This window comes from Ostrinia nubilalis, chromosome 22, assembly GCF_963855985.1.
Source record: "Ostrinia nubilalis chromosome 22, ilOstNubi1.1, whole genome shotgun sequence".
Lineage (NCBI taxonomy): Eukaryota > Metazoa > Arthropoda > Insecta > Lepidoptera > Crambidae > Ostrinia > Ostrinia nubilalis.
This window is the reverse complement of record NC_087109.1, coordinates 6,952,413-6,973,969: the sequence shown is the minus strand read 5'-3', so window position 1 is coordinate 6,973,969 and position 21,557 is coordinate 6,952,413. Positions and strand designations below refer to the sequence as shown.

The 21,557-nt window shown below is 35.8% G+C and overlaps 1 protein-coding gene across 1 annotated transcript; it reads right to left on the bottom strand.

Annotated features, from left to right (window-relative positions):
* Positions 1-3,842: 3,842 nt before the first annotated feature.
* On the bottom strand, positions 3,843-10,545 carry LOC135083045 (THAP domain-containing protein 5-like). Its single transcript, XM_063977808.1, has 5 exons — positions 9,805-10,545; positions 9,326-9,570; positions 9,058-9,111; positions 8,491-8,649; positions 3,843-3,889 (listed from the first exon to the last, which is right to left on the bottom strand). The coding sequence occupies exons 1-5, from the start codon at positions 9,903-9,905 to the stop codon at positions 3,843-3,845; spliced, it is 606 nt and encodes a 201-aa protein (XP_063833878.1). The 5' UTR covers positions 9,906-10,545.
* Between the last annotated feature and the right edge of the window lie 11,012 nt (positions 10,546-21,557).

The following is a 21,557-nucleotide window of genomic DNA, read 5'->3' as shown; positions in this document are numbered from 1 at the left end:
GATTATCAGACTAAACTGGTTTCTTCAAGGTTTCGGATTTAATAAAACTGTCCCGAGTGAGAAAGAAAGAAAGAAAAAACGTTTATTTGACACGAATATTAACAAAATACAAATTAACAAAAAGAAAAGAAAAATACACTTTCGCGCCAAAATGGCGCCCGCTCAATATAAATCGAGACACGCACGTTAGGGTGTCCCGAAATATCTTTTTTTATATTTTCGCTACACAAGACCCCTCAAAAGTTGCGTCATAAGATGTAGATTACCGTAAAAATAATTAAAAAAATATAAAATAATGTCTCAAGGGCTCTACCGGCATTTTTATGTCTCAAAAAATCACTTAATCAGCCCTTCACTGTTTGTCATCTATAATTTTTTTTTTACAATTATTTCATTTTGTTTTGTAATAACAGTGGCAGTGGAACCCTAAGATATGATTTGCAGGCAATGACAGACTGTTTCCAGTGAGGAATAGGTTTGGTTCGAACTAGCAGAATTCATACTTTGACTTGTTTTTCTCAATTTTTCTACTTCTTCGGCGAGGCTGTTGTTATTATTTCTGTTGAAGTTTTATTGCTGTAAGGTATCGCACCGCACTTTTTTGTTATAATGTTACATACTTTTAGCATAAATTTAGCAAACATATGGTAGTAATATACTTTTTGATTTTTTTCAGGTAAAAACTACCTAAGCAAAAATCTTTAAAATATTATATTTAAACAGAATACTAATTGACATGTTAAATAGTTTTAGCATACTATTAAATATAAATAACATTTATGTACGTTACATAAACTTTCTAGCTGAATTTTTTGTTCTGTACGCAGTTTTTTATCAATTGTGAACTTCAACGGAAGTAAAAAAATATTTTTAGTTATGAAACGCATACATGTTATATATCAAATTAAAGACAATTTAATACACTCTTTTTCTCGTGTAAAACTTTTAGTAGAGTATAAGACATTTTGTAAAAAAATGATTTAAAAAGTAATATCACAACAATGTAAAAAAAATCAATTTTCCTTTAATTACTAACTAAAGGTTGATTTTATCGATACAATTTATACTACAAAATATCAAGCGCAAACGTAGAGCTTTGATTTAAATAAAAAAGTAATGAAATCGGACAAATGGTTTTCAAGTTATGGTTGATTTTCTAAAATTGACTGCCATTTTTGTTAGCTTCCACTTAGAGATGCCAATCATTGTTTTATAATAGCGTAGTAAAATTATTAACCTGCTGTGAGAAGCGAATTGAGTATCCTCAAATTAAATCGATATCTTGGCTGACCCATGGATTAATTAGGAATACATTAAAATCGCGCGCGTAAATGCCTAATTCTGGTCAAAAAGCCAATTCTGTTTTTAAAGTATTTATGGATTTATTAGTTTTTAAACTATTTTAAACCTTGCTGTGACTCATTGTGTACCCTCAAATTTCATAAAAACGCTATTTTTGTATTATTTATAGTTTATGTTAGGAACCCCTAAAATAGCAATTTTAAAAATTTTCAAGGACAGGTAGAGGCCTCAAGATGACAGATATCTAATTAAATTTAATGCTATAGTTCCAAAATACTGGACTGTCCTGTCGATGACATTGACAGTGGGGCGCCACCGTCAATACCGGATCGCTGGTTCAGATTTTTGCCATGTTGGAAACCATATAGTTGAACGATGGTAGCGCCCCCCTGTCATTGAGTTTGGTGGGACATTTCAGCGTGGGTCATCTATAATTAGGGTTTCTGCTCGAGCTTTCTCGAACTCGAGAAAACTCGAGAAATTTGGCTTCATTCGAGACGAGAAAAAAATTACCGGAGCTCGAGAATTCTCGAGTTTCGATTTTGAAGCTTTAATATTCTTGAAAGCCTATTTTCTTAGACAAAAGTAAGTTTTTAATTATTTAATAGGTTAACGTTGCGTTAAGACTGGGCTAGTCTTTCCTTTTTTTAACTAATTTGATTTGCAAGTAATGATTTTAACCGAAACTAATAATGTTCACCTACGAGCATGCTACATTTTATTATGTTTGTATAACTGACTGATTTAAAGACTGAAATTTTTTTGTTAACTATCTGTTAGATTAGGTACTCGTAAATACGTTTATTCAAGTCGTTATCTTTAAGTTTAAAAATTTATTTAAGTTTTTTTTTGTTTGTAAATGTAGGTTTATTATCGTAATTTTTCAATTAATTTGGACTTGTGTTCTTTGGAAAACAAGTAATTCAATTGGAGCTCCAGATATTTATGGTTATTAATCCTTAAAGTACACGCGACTTTAGACTTTTGTTCCTTTAGTTAATTACTAAGTTATAATTATCCTACTAATATTATAAATGCGAAAGTTTGTGTGGATGTCTGGATGTTTGTTACTCTTTCACGCAAAAACTACTGAACGGATTTTGTTGAAACTTTACAGTATTATTGATTATAACCCAGACACATTATAACATTAATAAAAACCCGTGTTTTTATCAAATTTCAACCGATTTCAACAGTTTTAATTAAAAGACTCGAGACCCGAGAAAACTCGAGACTTTGGCCTCGAGAATTCCCGAAACTCGAGAAAAAAAATAAGTCGAGAAATCAGAAACCCTAACTACAACTCACGCCAGCGTCCTGACGGGCGCGCGCGTGACACTCGACTGATATAATACCCGCCGGCGGGGCGCTTCGCTGTAGGTAATTATCGGATGTACCGCGCGGAGTGAGCCAGGCCTGCCCTAACGCACGTGCCCCGACACTCAGCGGCGGGTGCCTCACCAGCCAACAGCTGTTGCAAGCTCTCGTGATGGCCTAGAATACCTCTCACTAGATAGACTGACGATCTAATGAGGGAGGCAGGAACCTTTTTTTTATACAGAACAAAGCAGGATTTGACCGCAATCGTACCAGATGCTGTCTAGGATGACTTAGGATAGGTCTTTGGAAATCCTTAGGGGAAGCCTTTGTCCAGCAACAAGCATGCTGCTGATGTAGTGCTCGTGGTCCACGAGCTGCTGACGCTGTTCGTGGACCGCGCGGGCGGAGCGGCTCAAGCTGGCACTCTATGACAAGCTGATTAAAGGTTAGTTGTGGTTTTAATAATATTGATTAAGGTTTCGATTATTTAAAAGTTACGCTGACCACAGATTGGAAAACGTAATGTGGGCAGGCTTCAAGTAGGTGAATCGACGATCTAGTAAAGGTCGCGGAAAACACCTGGTACGGACAGCGCTGGAAAGGTCGCTGTGGGAATCCTTGGAAGAGGCCTTTGTGTCGTGGACGTCCTTTGACAGATCGATACGAACCCTGTCCTGTGGGTTGCTTTAGTACATACTTAGTAGTATTTCACGAAACTACCTATTTTTAAGGCAAGCCAAAAGATTGCTTAAATGATTAAACTCAACCAAGATTATGTTTATCGCATGCTTCTGGCCGCGGCTGACCCGATTTGCCCGGGGCAAATTGCCAGACTACCGAAACGAAATTGAGGAAGCATAGGTAGACTATAGGCATGATGGGGGGTGTTCTCCTCTCGCTAACGTTTGCCGCTCAAACGCGCTGCGCGCCGCCGCCCTTCTGTCATGATGTTTACTGTTCGATAACCACGCGTAGACAGGTAGTTCCAGGTAGCTCACAGAAAGCTCGTTTAAGATTAAGTCTTATTGCCTCCAGATAAGAGCCACGCGAAGGATCTCAAGCGGTTCGTGGGCTACATCGACGGGCGGCCGCTGCGATTCCGAGTGTGGCGTGTGGTGCCGCTAGACTGGCGGTTGCCAGTCATCGTGGTCAACATCTCCGTCACATACCTCATCGTTATGATACAGTTTACGCACAAATATTAATGTGTAGTCTTAAGCTTAGACGCAGACCACCGATTTCGGTCGGCCGATAGCTGGGCCCGATTCTAATTTGTATGAAGAATCAATCGGTGTATAGTGCACACTTCCATCATACATGCCCATACTAATTAACTGCCCGACTAAACTATCGGCCGACAAAAAATTGGTGGTCTGCGCCTAGGCTAAAAGTAATTTATTTTTTGCCATTACAAAAGGTTTTTAAAAGCGCTTTTACAGCGACCTATAACCTATTTTTAACCGACTTCAAAAAAGGAGGAGGTTATTATGTTCGACTGTATGTATGTTTTTTTTTTTCTATGTATGTTCACCGATTACTCCGTCAATTGTGGACCGATTTTCAAAATTCTTTTTTTGTTCGATAGGGTACACTTCTGAGGTGGTCCCATTGTCACCAAGTCAGGATCTGATGATGGGATCCTAGGGAAATCGAGGGCAACCCTCAAATTTTATAGGCACGTATATCGTATTTCACTTTTTCTTAAGTTATTCAAGTATTTGCTCCTGGAAATCATCATCTCATATTGATGAGGTGATGATAGAAGGTACAACTCCTTAATGCTTAGGAGTTGGAGGATAATTCTTTTAATTTTATAGATAACTATAGTTTCTAAATTTATTCAAGTGTTTGCATCAGATAGTCATCATCTCATCATGATGAACTGGTCATGGTAGGTACAACTCCTTAACGCTTAGGAGTGGGAGGATAATTTTTTAAATATTATAGGTACAATAGACCCACAGTTGTATTCTTTCATGTTTTTAAGGTAGGTTGACGGTTTAAGGTCTTTTTAGGTTGCCGATATGATAACCTGTATTTTGTAGGGAATATTATTTTACACTTGACATGAAGAATATAGTCTCAATGTACTGCCTACCTTCAGTGGTAACATCAAGGTAATAATTAGTTAACTAAAAAGCAAGAAATAAGTTAATTTTTATAAAAAAAATAAAACCGACTCCAAAAAACAAACACTAAAAAGTAGAAAAATAATTACCTACTAATTACTTATTTATTAGGACGAATTAATATTTATGTTATACCATGATTGATACTTTTGGAGTCGGTGCAAGCAAACTTCACACGTTTCATAATCTTGGCACCGACTCCAGAAGTATCAATCATGGTATAACATAAATATTAATTTGTCCTAATAAATAAGTAATTAGTAGGTAATTATTTTTCTACTTTTTAGTGTTTGTTTTTTGGAGTCGGTTTTATTTTTTACCTACCTATTTACATAAAGTATGGCCAACGAGAAGCGATACCAAATGTAAACAACCCCAATGTCCCCGTAAATTAACCCGTCTGCCTTTGACATATTTTGGCGGGAGAACGAGACATTACGACAAGTCTCTTTCCATCTTGTGTAGATGGGAAGAGACAGAATAAATTGTCAACTCGACAGTCGTATCGACCTTTTGTATCGCTGCTAGTTGGCCGTACTTTAGACCTTTAAAAGGCTTCCACAGACCAAACGCGGGTCAGAAGCAGTGCGGGTCAGTTGAAGCGCGGCTGAGGCACACTGAAAGCAGCGCAGTTTCAAAGCAGTTGCAACGCGGGCGGTTGTCAAAAATTTAAATATTCGAAAACCGCTTTCAACGCGCTGCTACCGCCCTGCGTCCGGTGTGTCATCATGCTAATATGGCTGCCATAGTAATACAACAGCGCAGCGCGGGCCCGCGTTCGCGCCGCTTCTGTCCCGAACCCGCGCCGCCTTGTTTGTCGTTCGGCAGTTGCAGTGCGGCGCGGTTGGAGCGCGGGCCCGCGTCCAAATTTGGTGTGAAATAGGTACTTCAAAGAGTTTCTTGTATTACAACTTGCGCGGGCCCGCGTTCAAACTTCGCTGCTACCGCCCCGCGTTTGGTCTGCCCAAGCCTTTAGACAGGTTTAATTTCGCAATCACTATTGCGACTGTCACTAGTCTCTACCAAAGAGCATAAAAGAGTAAGAGACGGCACTCCATAGATATTTTTTGAGCTCACGCACACATATGCATTTTAGAGAACGACCCGCAAATCTTTACCAACCGCACAAACTACAGGCGGAGCTACCAACATAATGCCTTATTTTCTGACAGTATTAGTGACGTTCGTAATAACTTATCGATTATCGATACTTTGCTAGGGTTGTAATTGCATATCGATATCTAGTATAGGAACCTTCAATATTTTAATGATTACTATTTTTATTTTATACTATGTGTAAGTAAAACGAAGTTTTGTAACGTAAATTATTTATTTCGAAATAAAATAGGTATATTACAATAAGTATTGAACATGACATAGCAGTTGTAGGCATGAGGAATTATTGAAAATTATAACAAAGTACAGAAATGATAATTTTGTAAACTTTTATTTTCACAACTTTTTCTAAGAAAAAATAGGATTTTTATTTATAAACATCTTTAATTTTCTTATCAGCTGATCGAACCTCAGCCCTAAGATTACTTTTCAATGCTTTGTTGCTGTGCTTTTTTACTTTTGTCAGCAAAATTGTTTTCACTTTTTATGAAGCTGTCATTAATGATTTTACAACTTTTTCTTAGAAAAAGGTAACTTAATATTTTAAACATCTTATCATAAATTTATTTATTATGTTGTTGACATTTAAACCAACTAAAATTACAATTTGTACTCAACATTAAGAAAATGAATTTTCCAACATTTTCCATATATATCTGGTCGGCAATATGGTCATGATAAAATTGTTTAGCTTCATTTACGGTGGTACATAATTGAATTGTTGGATAAACGAGACTTTTTTTATCATGCCACCATTCGCGAAGAGATATATATGCATACAAATCATTGTCAACAGGAGTTTTCACGCTCAAACACTCTTCACAAATTAAACAAGAACTGTTCTGTAATAGTTTGGCAGCTAAATACCCGCTTACATATACTACTGGTTGGTTTTCAAGGCTACACAAATGGCAATGCCACATTTTGTATGGAAAGTGGCGTCTTTTTTTTTTCGCGCGGCCATCGACCAAACTTTGTTTTTTGATTACAAAATAGTGTAATAAACCAAACTTACTATGGCATGTATACCTCTAAACTCAGTCTGAACTGAGTTACGAGCATTAGAAGTTTGATGATTTTCATACTAGATTTGCTTTTTGTGCGCAAGTTTTGTAAGAAATTGCAACAAAATATTGCGCTATTTTTTTATTGCGCTGATTCTGCTCCATACTGATGTCTGGAGCCTTTAATGGATGGTGTTGTTTGTTTACACATACAATGTCACTATTTTGTTGCAATTTCTTACAAAACTTTGCGCGCAAAAAGCAAATCTAGTATGAAAATCATCAAACTTCTAATGCTCGTAACTCAGTTCAGACTGAGTTTAGAGGTATACATGTCATAGTAAGTTTGGTTTATTACACTATTTTGTAATCAAAAAACAAAGTTTGGTCGATGGCCGCGCGAAAAAAAAAGACGCCAATTTCCGGCATTGTCTTTTTCAATGGGCTGTTCTAAGTTTTCAGGGTCCGGGATAGACAACACAGGATAAAATTCAGTGTCTGTGGAATCTTGAACATTAATTTTTATTTCTGTTGTTTTTAAATTAGTTTTTAAAATGTCTTTATATTCCAGCATATGTTTATTGTTGTCTGCTTCACAATTAGCACTTCTGCTATGAGGCACTTTCAGCCCAGTAACCATGCTTGTTTTAAGCGCTGCAGTAAAGTGCGTGATAGTGGGATTTCTATTGGTTACACTGTGTTGCCTAATGATTCCAAATAAGTTTTCCAGAGAGTCTTGGTTAAACTGTCTAAGGTTCATATATTTAAACCCTTCATTCTTTAACTTTTCCCAAATATCGTTTAAGGATTTGATAGATATTTGATATCCCTTTACGCATTTAACATTTTTTAGTATCGTGTTTTCTGCTGTTATAAATTTTATGGTTTTTAACTTATCAGTATAAAAGGTCCAAGACTCAATGTGATTACTTGATGTGGAAACATTTTCCCGGATCCCTTTCTTTACGTCATTTAAAGATGATGGACCATTTGTACAATCAAATAGTTTATCTAACTGTTCAATCACAAATGCTGTATCATTGCAATCAGAAACTTCTTTCCATGCCATCATTTTTAAAATAGCTGCCACGGTATTACTCAGAGCATGCGCAGCATACTTCACCCTCATCTTAGTTTTGAATGTTGGATTTACAATGGTACTATTCAGTTTTTTAAAATTTATTTTGTTGTTTTATGAAACATATTATTTCCAAATCAATCAATCATTATCAAGTTTTAAAAAAATGCAAAGACAGGATAATGATAGCTCTTCTCATAAAATATGAAGCGTGGGCCCACCTTCAATAACAATGACATAATATTAAATTAAAGGCATTTAGAGGTTTTAATGTTCTGCATTCTGGATGCGGTCTGCGGGTATGTCAAGACAATCTGTAAGTGGTCGTGATAAGGCAATCAGTCACGTGTGCTTTGCGTTCTTTGTTCGTATCCGCACGGTCAAATCGCATTAATATAAAATGTACAGAAACCTAGAATGTTGTACATATAAGTTCATTTTGACCTGACTGCAGACTGCAGAACGCATCCAGGGTGGCATTCTTTAGTTTGAGGGAAGGCATATTTTAGAAGGTAAATACATAATTAGTTTGTACACTTACCATGAGTAATGGGTTTATAGGAAGCAGAAGGTGGTTCTGGTGCATTGGAAGTAGAAGGAAGAGGTTCAAAAGTTGTTTTCGCAGAAATACCAGAATCTGGTATATCCACAGCTCCCAAACATGTTGAATTTAGTTGTTTGGTTGTAGTTGTAAGGGGAACTGAAAGCAGATAATGAAATGTGAATTGGGTAATAAAATGTCATGTTCTTACCCAACTTTAGGGTACAATCAGTCTAGTACATGTCTTGCTCACATTAAAAATTACTAGCTTATAAATATTATTAAACTAGCTGACCTGGCTAATTAATGTAGATTGCCTAAAATTTTTCAAATTGGTCCGGTACTTTTTTTGAAGAATTTGTATTACACAAATTACTAAAGTCCCTCTAACTCAACACACATTCTAAGCTAAATTGTGTTACGAGTGGGTTTACTACAATATTCAAGCTGTGGGGTTCTAACCCGCACTTTAGGCTATCTTGGCTCGAGTTACGGAGCCGATCAAATACAAACAAACAATTAAATATTTCCTTTTTATATTATTAGTATAATTTTAGATAAACATACCTCGTTCAACTGGATTTGACTTCTTTGGAATGCAAAATGAATGATCATAAAGAACTGTAACAAAGTATAGATATAATTAATAATTGAAATTATATATTATTTATTGATAAGCATACAACACATGTTTGTGGTTACAAAGAAAGAACCTTGTTAAATTGCATTCGGTTGGTTTGTTTTGGAAACCAAAGAAAATTAATTAAGACATCTAAAGAAAAATTGATAGATAGTAAATTAAATTTAAAAAAAATAATTGAAGTCATCATCATACCTGTCTTGAGGTTTTCTTTATTGGAGTCTTTTACATGAAGAGGAAACTCTGTCAAAACTTCATCTGGCAAGATGGGATTGCTCAATTCCAGTGTTGGAATAGCTGAGTTCTTCAGCCGAGTTCCTTTGGCATTGAAGGATTCAGGAGTGAAGTGCCCACCACAAACAAACTTCAGTTGGTGTAACTTTTCAATAGGTACATATGCTAAGTCTTCTAAGCCAGCATTTTTAACCCACATTCGACAACTGAAATAAGAAATACCTATTAGAAAAGAAAAAGAATAACAAACTGAAATTTATTCATCAACTAATTTCTTTTAGTATTGTTATGCAATTCATTTGCAGAGTACGAAACAAAATACTGAAATTAAAAATTGGTTATGGTTATTTACTGTATGATTAAAAATATTAATCCCAGCCTTTAAGTTTACACAATCAGTAAAATTATCTTGTAATAAATGAGTGTTATTAGAAACTCACCGGTCAGAATCCAGAGGAAACCTACTCAAAAGTAAGGGTGATCCACCACGACTTCGCCTCTTATTACAAATAACGCACTTCTTGTTGTTTCTACTCTCCATTATCAGTAGAAGCCTAAAATGAAATAGGTATTAATTAAACAAAGCCTATAATTTCTCTCCAACCAGTGTCAATGCCCTGGTTCATGCATTTACCAGTTTTGAAAGTACATTTACATTTTCATCACATAGGGTTGTTTTTAATGAAAAATAGATTTGTAATAGATGTAATATTTCAAGTAAGTAGATAACATACCCATTAAACAGAAAAGTAAATAAGAGTTTAAACTTCTGTAGAAGTTGAAACACAGCTTATTTAAAAGAGTCTCTATCTCACAAAAAACATAACACTGAACAGCAAACTTTATCACGCCCGATACGGAGGAACTTAATCAACTCAACGTAAACGACAGAAACGTTTATTTACAGTAATATTGCACCAAATCTGAGAAAATAACTTCACACGAATCAATTCGCCGGTTAAAAACTCAAACTCAATTGACAGACATTTTTTTTCATTTGTCAAACTAACAATACTACCAACATAAGGACACTAACAATTATTTTTAGTATGGTGGTATTGATCCGCGGGTTCCCCTGCTATAGTGAAATCAATCCAAAATGCACTTTATTGCTTAAGGGATAAGGTTGTATATCAATTGCTACATATAGAGACTAGTTTTTGTATGAGAAGTGTCTACCCACTGGTCTCTACTGTCAGTATGTAATGTATAGTCTATCCAATATAGCTTGATTAGAATGACGGCTGTCAAACGAATGTGACTAGTGCTGTGTATGTTTCGTACGGTTCACATAGACGTATCGATAAGTTTTCGAAAAAATTATATAAAAATATGCACCCAATTTTTCTTCATATCTTTATTCATAAAAATGACAATTATGATTTAAATTTAAAGACAGTAAAATTTAAAATTCATGTCAAGGGTGTACAACCCATGAAGCTACAGATAAAAATGGAGGCCACACTCCGAAATCTCGCTCTCTGTGGGCAGACTCGCTCTTTCTAAATAAACAAAAAATATAAAATTGCTCAAATTCAATGAAACCAATGTAAAATCTTTATTTCTTGACATAGGTATCATTAAAAATGATAAGTGTAATTACTGGTAAAACGTTTTAGGAAGAAATTACTGTATAAAATGTGAAAAATGTTTACAATGATCCAATGTCGGAAATCACGAAATAAACACTTACGCGTGGAATCTTATGTCACTTCCAGGACACCACGCACTACAAAATTTTGCACCAATTCTTGTGATAAAACAATGATTATTTCCTGTAAACAATCTCAAACGAAATTAACTGCTTAATAAACAAAATAGTAAACAACCGCCATGATGGGCCGGATTGGGCCGATGTTGCCACATGGTACCGATTACCCAGGAATTGGGATTGTAATTCCCTGATTCGCCAACACATTAAGCCTAAATGGCCGACAATTTTGTGATTTTTTATTTAACTAGGTAATCTTAGTTTCAAATATTAATTATTTATTTGTTTAACTTCTGATTTGGTTAGTGAATGAATTGGCTATTTCGAAGAATTTACAAGGAGATTTAAATCAGAAGATAGCAATACTACAGTTCACACTAAAAAGAGAGGTAGGGCCGCAGAGAGCGAGATAGATATAAGTAGGTATTTGACTCAAGTTTTTGTTCCAACTTTGCCCTCCATTTTTATCTTTAGCTTCATGGTACAACCTAAGTCGTAGTCATTATCATCAGTGTTCTTCAGTGGTTTTTTCCTGTCGCTAGAGGGCGGTGGGCATCTCTTCTAGAGCAACGGTGCTATGAATACCCAAAAAATTACCGGTGATTGATTTCCGATGTTTGATTATTTAAGAATGAAATGTTTTTTGGTTTTTAATAGTGAACATTTAGAAAAACGTATAACTTGACTTAAATATTATGTTAAAAAATTAGTTACAAAAAAAAATTGTTAAATATGTTAAAAAATTAGTTTTAATTTAATATGACATTTGTCGATATGTCCCAACACTAACATTTTTGTAACTCGAGATAACCTTGTAGAGACGTCGTTAATACTCTAGCTTGATTTTTATAATTTCGAATTACTAGTTATTGGTGTAATTTAACGCTGCATTTACACGAAATTAACATTTTTATTGGAAGCACTGTCGTCGAAAATATTGTTTGTAGGTCAGACGTGAATTATTTCTTGTCCGCCAATATTTAGCTCTCATTGATCGCTACTACAAAGTTATGTCGTTACTTTTGATGGCAGCTGTCATTCTAATCAAGCTATATTGGATAGACTATAGTAAAGGATGATGGGCACAAATGTATGGAAAGTGGTACCCGCTCCAATAGCCATAACCAATCTATATTTCAAAAGGCCTTTAGATGTAGGAAAATTTCTGCTATGGGGCCAGTTCTAAATCACGTTTTGAAAGCAGTAATTTCACTAAGTATTATAATGAAAGTATAACACAATCATCCATGTATACGAGTACCTATGTACTATGACTACAATCTATTAATATAACTAAAAGAAGCCTTGAAAAGGAAAGGATTATACCTACGATGAACTACCCAAGCTATTAGCCCTTTATTCGCTTTCTTCATCATAATCATGATCATTTTAGCCACAAGACGTCCAGTTGAACATAGGCCTCCCCCAATGATTTCCACAATGGCCTGTTTGTGGCGGCCTGCATACAGCGCCTTCCCGCTACCTTTATAAGGTCGTCGGTCCATCTTGTGGGTCGACTTATTGGGTTTTGTGGGTTTATTCGCTTTAGCAATCCATAATAAAACCCTTAAGAAATAATAAAACTCCAACCCCTTTATTAATAAAAGTTACACCCTAGTTGAACTCTAACTTAAATTGTCATTTGGTATGGAATTGTCAGTTTAATCCAAGGTTCATCCATGGTATAACTTTTTTTTAAATAAGGGGGTAGTAGTTCTTCAAATAAAAACATTTATTTCACAATTATCTCTATCAATAATTTAGAGTTAAGGAAGGATGCTGGAGCAGTAAACCCTTCATGCCTCGCATAACCTAAGTACCATACGATGGACACGCATGATTCTTCGGTTACACAAAAAGTATGTTTATCTTCGAACGCAACCAGATCTGAGACTGGTGGCCATAGTAAATGTTGTTCGTCTTGGTAAGACCTTTCAAACGACACTAGAAGCATATCTATTGAAGCCGGGTACCATTTTGCCATTGTCCTTTTTTTAAGTAAATTAATTTTGTAGTAAATTTTTATTTTTGGTTTTAAAGCCATATAGTTAAATAGGTAATTATGTTAAGTAATATAGGAATAATAAAGTTTAACGTTACATAAATGTTATTTCATTTAAATTTTAATTACTTAAGCATGAAAATAAACATTTTCTGTCTGTAACTAAAAAAACTTAAAAAAATATTGTGCGATGAAAATAGCTTCATACGCTTAGTAATTAATTTATGTTTACTTAGTTTGATTACATGACGCATTTCTTTCTGATGTTCCGTCTGAAAATGATGGTTTAGGTAGGTATACTGTAAGAAATTAAAGTGCCTTATATCGATTAACAATAAAAGACATACTTCCAACTTACTTTATGGACTGAAAATTTTCCATTCCTTTAGACTTGTGCGTCTCAAGCTCAAAACAAGTTTCACTATGAAAGGAAATTATCTAAATAAATTCAGTAAACTTTATGAATATCTCCTCATATTTTTGCATGTCGTTTATAATGTAGACTTTGGGTGTATACAGCGTCGAACGCCCCGGTCTAAACGGGCCATTCAAATTTTAACTTTGACTAAGTGTGTGTGTACTTCGGTTGCCTTATTAATTTTGAACGGCTTTCAAAATTTTGCTTACGTATACTACTTGGTTTACACCTCTATTGAATTTTTATGTATTGCCATTATTCTATCGTTTAGCTACGACTGTTCTTTTTATAGATTAGAATCTACGTTAAGTTCTATGGACTCCACGCTAGGAAGTCCCTCTGCTATTAAAGCAAAGGTAGTGCTTGTCGTTTTAGGGAGTCAATTAATTACGATCATCGCTTTTTCGATGGCTTGTACCAAATTCTATGACGAGTGTGGGAGAAATATCATGTACTCAGTATACCTTAAATATGCGATGGTGGGTATGCAAATGGTGTATATTGTTTGTTCCTTCATATTCTACGCTGCGTACTGCCGTCTAAGTGTTTTGGTTACAAACGTGAAGAACGGGAGTCCTATTTTGGAGAGTTTGGACCTTTATAAGGTTATCTTCGAAGCTTTGGATAGAGGGAAGAAGTCTTTTGATTTTTTGGTAAGCACAATATTATGAAGGTATTTTAGATCTAGGGCCTGTGCACACCACGTTTTTTAAATACTTTTTTTGCAACACAACACGCGTTTTTAAGCTAGTTAATTAGTTCTACAAACTTCTATAGATCAATCTATAGACTTTTGTAGGAAAAATGCTTTACTTTCGAGTGTTTAAACGTTGTGTTAATAAGTCCTAAACGTTATTTGTCTGTATGTTTCTATTTATTTCAGTATTTTGCATCAATCATTTTCCAATTTCCGCTGCTTATAAGTGGAGTCTATTTATATCTAAGGAACTTGAAAATATTTGATCGGCCTGTAAGTATTAATACTCGTATTACCTAAATGTTTTAGTACCTACGGCCATAATATAGGTTCATTGTACTTCATTTTACTTGTGTTATTAATGGTAGCAATAACGCAATGAGCTTTAAGTTTCTTATGAACATTTTGGGTAAATCAATTTACCATTGCGCAAATTATTGGGGGAGGGTTAATTTCAGCAGTGATCGTCCTATGGCTGAAATTATGATGATGATGATGGGCACTTTGTATAATGATATCTTTTCTTTGAATATGGTGAATTTTTGTAGTCATTAGAATTTTTTGAGTAAGAGAGTGCAAAGAAGAACGGTCACGCCCCATACAAAAAAAACCCAGACCCGACAGAAACGAGACATACGTACCTCAGTTTTTTTGTCATGTCTTAATTAGTAAAATTATATATTTTTTATATTCGAAATCTATGTATAACACCAAAATATTACCCTTTGTTTTTGTTCAGGCGTTATACAAAAACTAATACAAAATGCCTATTTATCACCAAAATTGGTAAATGTATGTACCTAAATGTCTATTACAGCTGCTATGGAATGTATCTAGGTGACCTGGAGATACAGCCGGATTATACAGGGTGGTTATACATATGGAACGATAAGTGATCTCACTCGATTATTTCTAAACTATACAAGATATCGAAAAACTAGTTACTGATTCTGAAAGTGCTTCACGAGCTCTTTCAAATGGTACCAATAATAGGTTACAGATTATGGAAGCTGTTAACATTGAATTTTTGGATTTTGTAACTTCTCGTTTGCACCCTGTATAAACCGGCTGTATCTCCAGGTCACCTAGATACATTCCATAGCAGCTGTAATAGACATTTAGGTACATACATTTACCAATTTTGGTGATAAATAGGCATTTTGTATTAGTTTTTGTATAACGCCTGAACAAAAACAAAGGGTAATATTTTGGTGTTATACATAGATTTCGAATATAAAAAATATATAATTTAACTAATTAAGACATGACAAAAAAACTGAGGTATGTCTCGTTTCTGTCGGGCTTGGGTCACAGATGACCGTTCTTCTTTATATCAGTTAAATGATTCGTGGTGTCAATTATCGCGTTTCATTTCCAATATCTCATTTAAGAATTGTTTTTTAGATCTTAGGTGAATTAGTCAGACTTCATCATACGTTCCAAACCCTGATCCTGCTGATGGTTCCGTCCATTACCGCTGGTCTCACGACATCGAAAGTCAGCGAACTTCAACTTGTGTTGTTGGACAGACTGCTATATGAAAGAAGTAAGTTCTTTTACTAACTTATTTTTCAGTTTTCACCCTAAAACGAACAATTATGGACAAAGCCTTCATTTTGCGATCAAATTATGTCATTAAGAATATTTTGATACCATATTTCGCTTGACATTGATTTATTTTGATATTGTATAAAAGATCTCCCTAACCAGTTCAATTTAATAGAGCCATGGGTAGTGCAGGCCAAATCTTTAATCCTCTAGTAAATTGGACAGGACTGTCCACCTGCAGTAGAAACTAAACTTACTGATGACTGAGTATTGTGTAACTTTTTTATGTGCCAGAAAGGGCAGCATGGGATGTCTATACACAAGGTGAACAGATGTCTTCATAAAGGTTGCAGAAAGGCGCTAAATGCATCCGAACAGTCTGGAAATCATTGGGGGAGGCCCGTGTTCAGCAGTGGACGTCCCGTGACTGAGTTGATGATGATGTTCCCTTCTTTTCCAGATGAACCCCATTCCGACGCCATAGAGCTGTTCCTGGACTACTTGAAGGCTCGTCCTATGAAGTTCACACTGTTCAAGATCATCCCCTTGGACTGGTCGCTGCCTATATTGCTCATCAACCTATGTATCACTTTCCAGATCGTTGTTGTGCAGTTAACTCATTTGTACTAAACATGACCACAGTATAGACCCAAAAGACAATGACCAACATGTACGGAGTTTGGTCCAAATGTCCACCAGAAGTAGAAAGCTAAAAAACAAAATTAGTCAATATTCTTCATTATGATGAATTTTAATAAATGCCGATTGGGGCCCTGCTAAGTGCTTGTGTTTTTTTCGATCGATCGCACTATGTGACGAAAGGCCGATCTAGATGGACAAAAAGGGTTAATTCAAATCTCCAATAATACTAGCAAAATCGATAGCCGACAATCTGGAGGTAACGATTCTGGTGATAATTTTGTGCAAGTACCCTCCAATAAATTAATAAATATTTTTGAAGTATCATTACGGGTGGAATTCATGAAGAAATCATTCACTTTTCTGCATTTGGTCTGTCGCTATTTCAAAGTGTTTATAAAATTAATTGTGCTAAAGTTAATGATGGATCGTGAAGTTGATGGTAAGAACTACCATTTTTATTCATTCACATTGCAAATAACTTTACAGTTGCCGAAAACATAGCTGTCGAATGTGATGGATATTACATTTTTAATGCGAACTTTGTGTTTGTTGGACCAGAAACTACATGTACTTTGTTGTACCATGGCTGCAACTTATATATGTTGTAGTCTCATTCATATTGTATTGCTCAAAGTAAATTAGAAAGTGCGGACTGGTGCGGAACCTTGTAAATTTTTTTAGTAAAGCTGATGGCAAAATTTTTTTTTTCGTTCTTTTTTTTTCTGAATGCGTAATATTTATATCCCGAAGGGAGTTCTACGAACAATGGATAAAATATCCCAAAAATGAAAAAAATAAGCGGAATGAATATTTCGATAAAATACGAAACTTACGAGGTAACGGAGGAGTTATGAAATATTGAAATGAACATTTCCCGAATTTGTTGTAACAATTGGCTGGAAAGTGGCTGGCATGGCATTCTATATTTTTATTCACTCATCCTTTTTATTTATTTTCAATTGCCATAAAGAATTCAGCTTTGTTTTTCTTCTTAGAAACATGTCCATTTTAAGCTGACCTCCTATCAGGTAGTAATTCTTTATAACCGTGTATCAACGTATACTGGTTTATGTATTATAGCGTTAAATGTACCAAAACTAAATGCAATTATGACTGTTTTTGCTATATATAGTCAAATCATCAATAGATACCGCCTTTAAAGCTAATTAATATTGTCAAATAATATTGTCCATCTAGATCGGCCTTTCGTCACATAGTGGATCGGCTCGATGGTAGCACGCCGTAGTACGCCGCTCATGTAGCAAAACAATCCCTAGCTCCCATTACCGTAGTCGTGTTGCTACGACGCCTACGACTGCAGTGCTACGAAAATAATTAGTAGTCGTAGTCTACTAGCTACGACGTAGACACCTTACTACGAAAGTACGAACTACAAATCACCGACTTCTCCAAAAATTACTACTTACATTATTGTTTTCACACCGTAATGTATTGAAAGTACCTAAGTATCAGACTGAAGTGGTGGCCTCATTTGGAGTAGGCCCATACCCAGAAGTGGTTTTAGTCTAGATTGATGATGATGAACTTGAAATATTGTATTAAATAATCCTTCTGGATAGGTTTGCTGCGCTAACGATCGACCGCATAGCGGGTATTTAAAACCAGCAATTTGTATGTAGCCCCACTCCAAAAATGAGTAATTACCTCAGTATGATTTTCACACCTTCATTTCTTTAGAGCAGAGTTCCACTAATTTCATTGGAGTATGCATTCAATAATAACATTTTGTCTGGATAAGTTGTTTTCAATGTATTTTTAATTACCTACTTAATATTGTTAATTGAAGTAAGTACCTAACTACTTCTTTTCTTTTTACGTAATTAGTGGTAGGTGGTGATTATTTATAGCAAAGCTTCCAATATCATTAGTTTACTTAGCATCCAATTTAATATCATCATTTATTAATGAAATAGCCTCATTCCTACCGCCTACTTTTTACCACTCTTCATAATTATTTTACTCGTCATCCACACAAGACACTTTTATTAAAATACAAAGAAATAAAATAAAAATCAATATGGCGACTAAACCTATCACCCCAAAACTGTATTTCCTTGTAAAACCGTCAATTGAAACGAAACCTGTAACTAAAACAATAAAATATTTCTTTGTGATGTTACACGTTGTGTTCGCATTAGATTTCGGATTTGTTAAATTTAATTCGTGGAAAACTAACGTTTTGGTTAAATTGTTAACGTTAACACAGTCGTCGATATTTTTCCTGAACCTAACATTTGCGTTTTTCGATCCAAATTCTAAAACCGTTTTAACATATTGTCAGTACTTCTTAGATTTGATCGTGTATTATATCTTTACAATAAATTTGGCGCTGATTAAAAATACTTTTCGTAACTACCAAGTCGACCTTTACTCTTTCGATGCAGAAATATTTGTAGATAGCTACTCCTATAACGTCGAATACAAAATGATTGTTTGGTTTTCCATTTTACTTATTTATAGAATTGTTTCATTCACTATGTATTACGTGCTTTCTCTCGATTTCTCAAAGTTTCCTTTATACAACCAGTTGTTGTACTATGTAACTTTGTTAGCTAGTGACTTTATATTGATAGTGTACGGTTACGCGTTCAGCTTTGCATACGAACGAATGAAAAGTTTCACGTCATTTGTTAAAAAGGATGCTACCGATGTTGTCTCATGCCAGTATCTCTACAAAAACTTGGCTGAGATAGTTGAAAATGTGAAGAAATCGTTTGATTTGGTGGTAAGTGTAACAAAGACAGTGTACAGCTAGACACGCCATAGAAATCTACATAGATAATGTAGTTACTTACCCAATAGGTATTTGAAAAACGTCGCCTGATTTGGAGTTTTTTCCACTTTTCTCATCATAACTGGTTTTAATTTATTTTATTTATTTCAGCTCATATTGTCTCTATTGGCCAACACCACGGATGCAATATTGCACGTTTACTACCCGTTTGCAGACAAGGCTGCTCTACCGGTAAATCCATATGAATTTTAATAGAGAGATTGATTGCAATTTGAAAAAATACCTAGGTACCTACTTTATCACGAAAAAAGCTGAGAGACTAGTAAACTATCCTACTCTTTTTCATCCTTTTTATTTCGAAATTATAATATCTTGTGTAGAGACTTAAAAGTAATTGCAGTTTTAAGAGGCTGATTTTTTTTTGCAGGCCAGTATATTTCAGAAAACCTTTAGGGAAACGTTCTTCGCGTTTGTGGCTTACGCGGTAGTCTTTCAACAGCTGCTGGTACTGTTCTTCCCGGCGTTCACTGCTGGACTGCTGGCCAACCAAGTGGACAAGTTGAGACTTGTGCTCTATGACAGGTTGCTGAAAGGTCAGTATTGAAAAAAATATTTAAAAAGCCCCTTAGGTAAAGGCTTGAAGTGGTAATCCTAAAATAACTTCTAAACTTTTAATTACGTAAATAAAATGCGCACGAAAATAATGCCAACGTTTATGTATGGCGATTATTGGTGATTCAAATGAATCGGCTGCAAAAGTTAGCCGAACGCGAAAAATCATATCGCGTCCGGCATTGAATCCAAAACTCATTAATTAGCAAGCAGACCTTGATGCTTCTTGAAAAACATGTTTTTGCTTTCAGAAAAAAGCCACGCGAAGGACTTGAAGCGGTTCGTGGGATATGTCGACGGGCGGCCATTGCGGTTCCGAGTGTGGCGCGTGGTGCCGCTGGACTGGCGGCTACCCGTCATCGTCATCAACATTTCCATAACCTACATCATTGTGATGATCCAGTTTACGCACAAATAGAGAAAATAAAAGTGTTAATTGAAGTGCAGTTTTAATTTTAACCCGTTCCCGAAGGCTTCTTCTTAAAGTCAAAGTCAAAGTCAAAATTTCTTTATTTGTTTAGACTAATAAATAGTTCTTACAAATCGTCATATGCTCTTAAGGAGCCTCTACATGTCTCATAATCTTTTTAGATTAGAACCTACACATTGAATGACATCGGCTCGATCGTAAGAAGCCGTAGTTAGTACCAGAGTAAATACAAATAAGTAGGTCATCTTCATAGAAACGCACGGGCGCGGATTGTATGTGAGCGCGCCAACACGTATGCGGCGCGCACACACACACACTGACAAAATTTAGCGGGGAGCCAGTCGTGGTTGCGCCGAATTTTGTTAGTGTGTGCGTGCGCGTCGCAAACGTATCACGCGCTCACATACAAACCGCGCTCGGTGCGTTTCTATGAAGATGACCTACTCATTTGTATTTACTCTGTTAGTACCTACTCCGCTCATGTAGCAAACAACCCCTAGCTCCCATTACTGTAGTCATGTTGCTACGACGCCTACGACTGTAGTGCTACGAAAATAATAAGTAATCGTAGTCTACTAGCTACGACGTAGACCCTTGATGAATCCGGGAATCGGTCCTTCTGAGAGTCCTGAAGCATGTCTAATATTAATAAGTATGTACCTACGTACATGCTGACAATGTATCAAAATAAATAAATATCCTTGGACATTTTACACTGCGCTTCTAGTCCCAAACTAAGCAAAGCTTGTGCTATGGGTACTAGACAACGGATATAAGCAAATTATCTATTGCGATTAATAAGTAAGCAACTGAAAGGAAGAAAAAATACAATTTGATTCCACGGTCATGTTTAGTACAAAATGAGTTAACTGCACAATAACGATCTGGTAAGTAATACACGTTGATGAGCAATATAGGCAGCGACCAGTCCAGGGGGATGATCTTGAACAGTGTGAACTTCATAGGACGAGCCTGCAGGTAGTCCAGGAACAGTTCTATGGCGTCGGAATGGGGTTCATCTGGAAAAGAAGAGATCATCATCAAATCAGCCACGGAACGTCCACTGCTGAACATAGGCTTCCCCCAATGATTTCCAGATTGGTCGGTTGGCAGCGGCCTGCATCTAGCGCCTCCTGCAACCTTTATGAAGTCATCTGTTCACCTTGTGGGTGGACGTCTCACGCTTCGCTGGTACTACTAACTAAAAACAGCATATGAAAAACTTAATCATCTTCCCTCTCCTTTAGTTTTCACTGCAGGAAGAGGGGCCCTATATTTACTATCGATTTAGCCTCGTAAGTCCTGTGTTTTTTCAACAGCAGTATTCATATCTGCCGGATGTACTATACCAAGTACAAACTAAGAAATGTGCTTCAGA

Excerpts from the sequence above, each read along its gene's own strand:
- LOC135083045 (XM_063977808.1), bottom strand. The coding sequence starts at position 9,905 with ATGGAGAGTAGAAACAACAAGAAGTGCGTTATTTGTAATAAGAGGCGA. Across the intron at positions 8,650-9,057 it reads GTCAAATCCAGTTGAACGAG|TTCCCCTTACAACTACAACC; the intron begins GTATGTTTATCT and ends ATCTGCTTTCAG. Across the intron at positions 3,890-8,490 it reads CTATAAACCCATTACTCATG|AATCGGGCCCAGCTATCGGC; the intron begins GTAAGTGTACAA and ends CATACAAATTAG.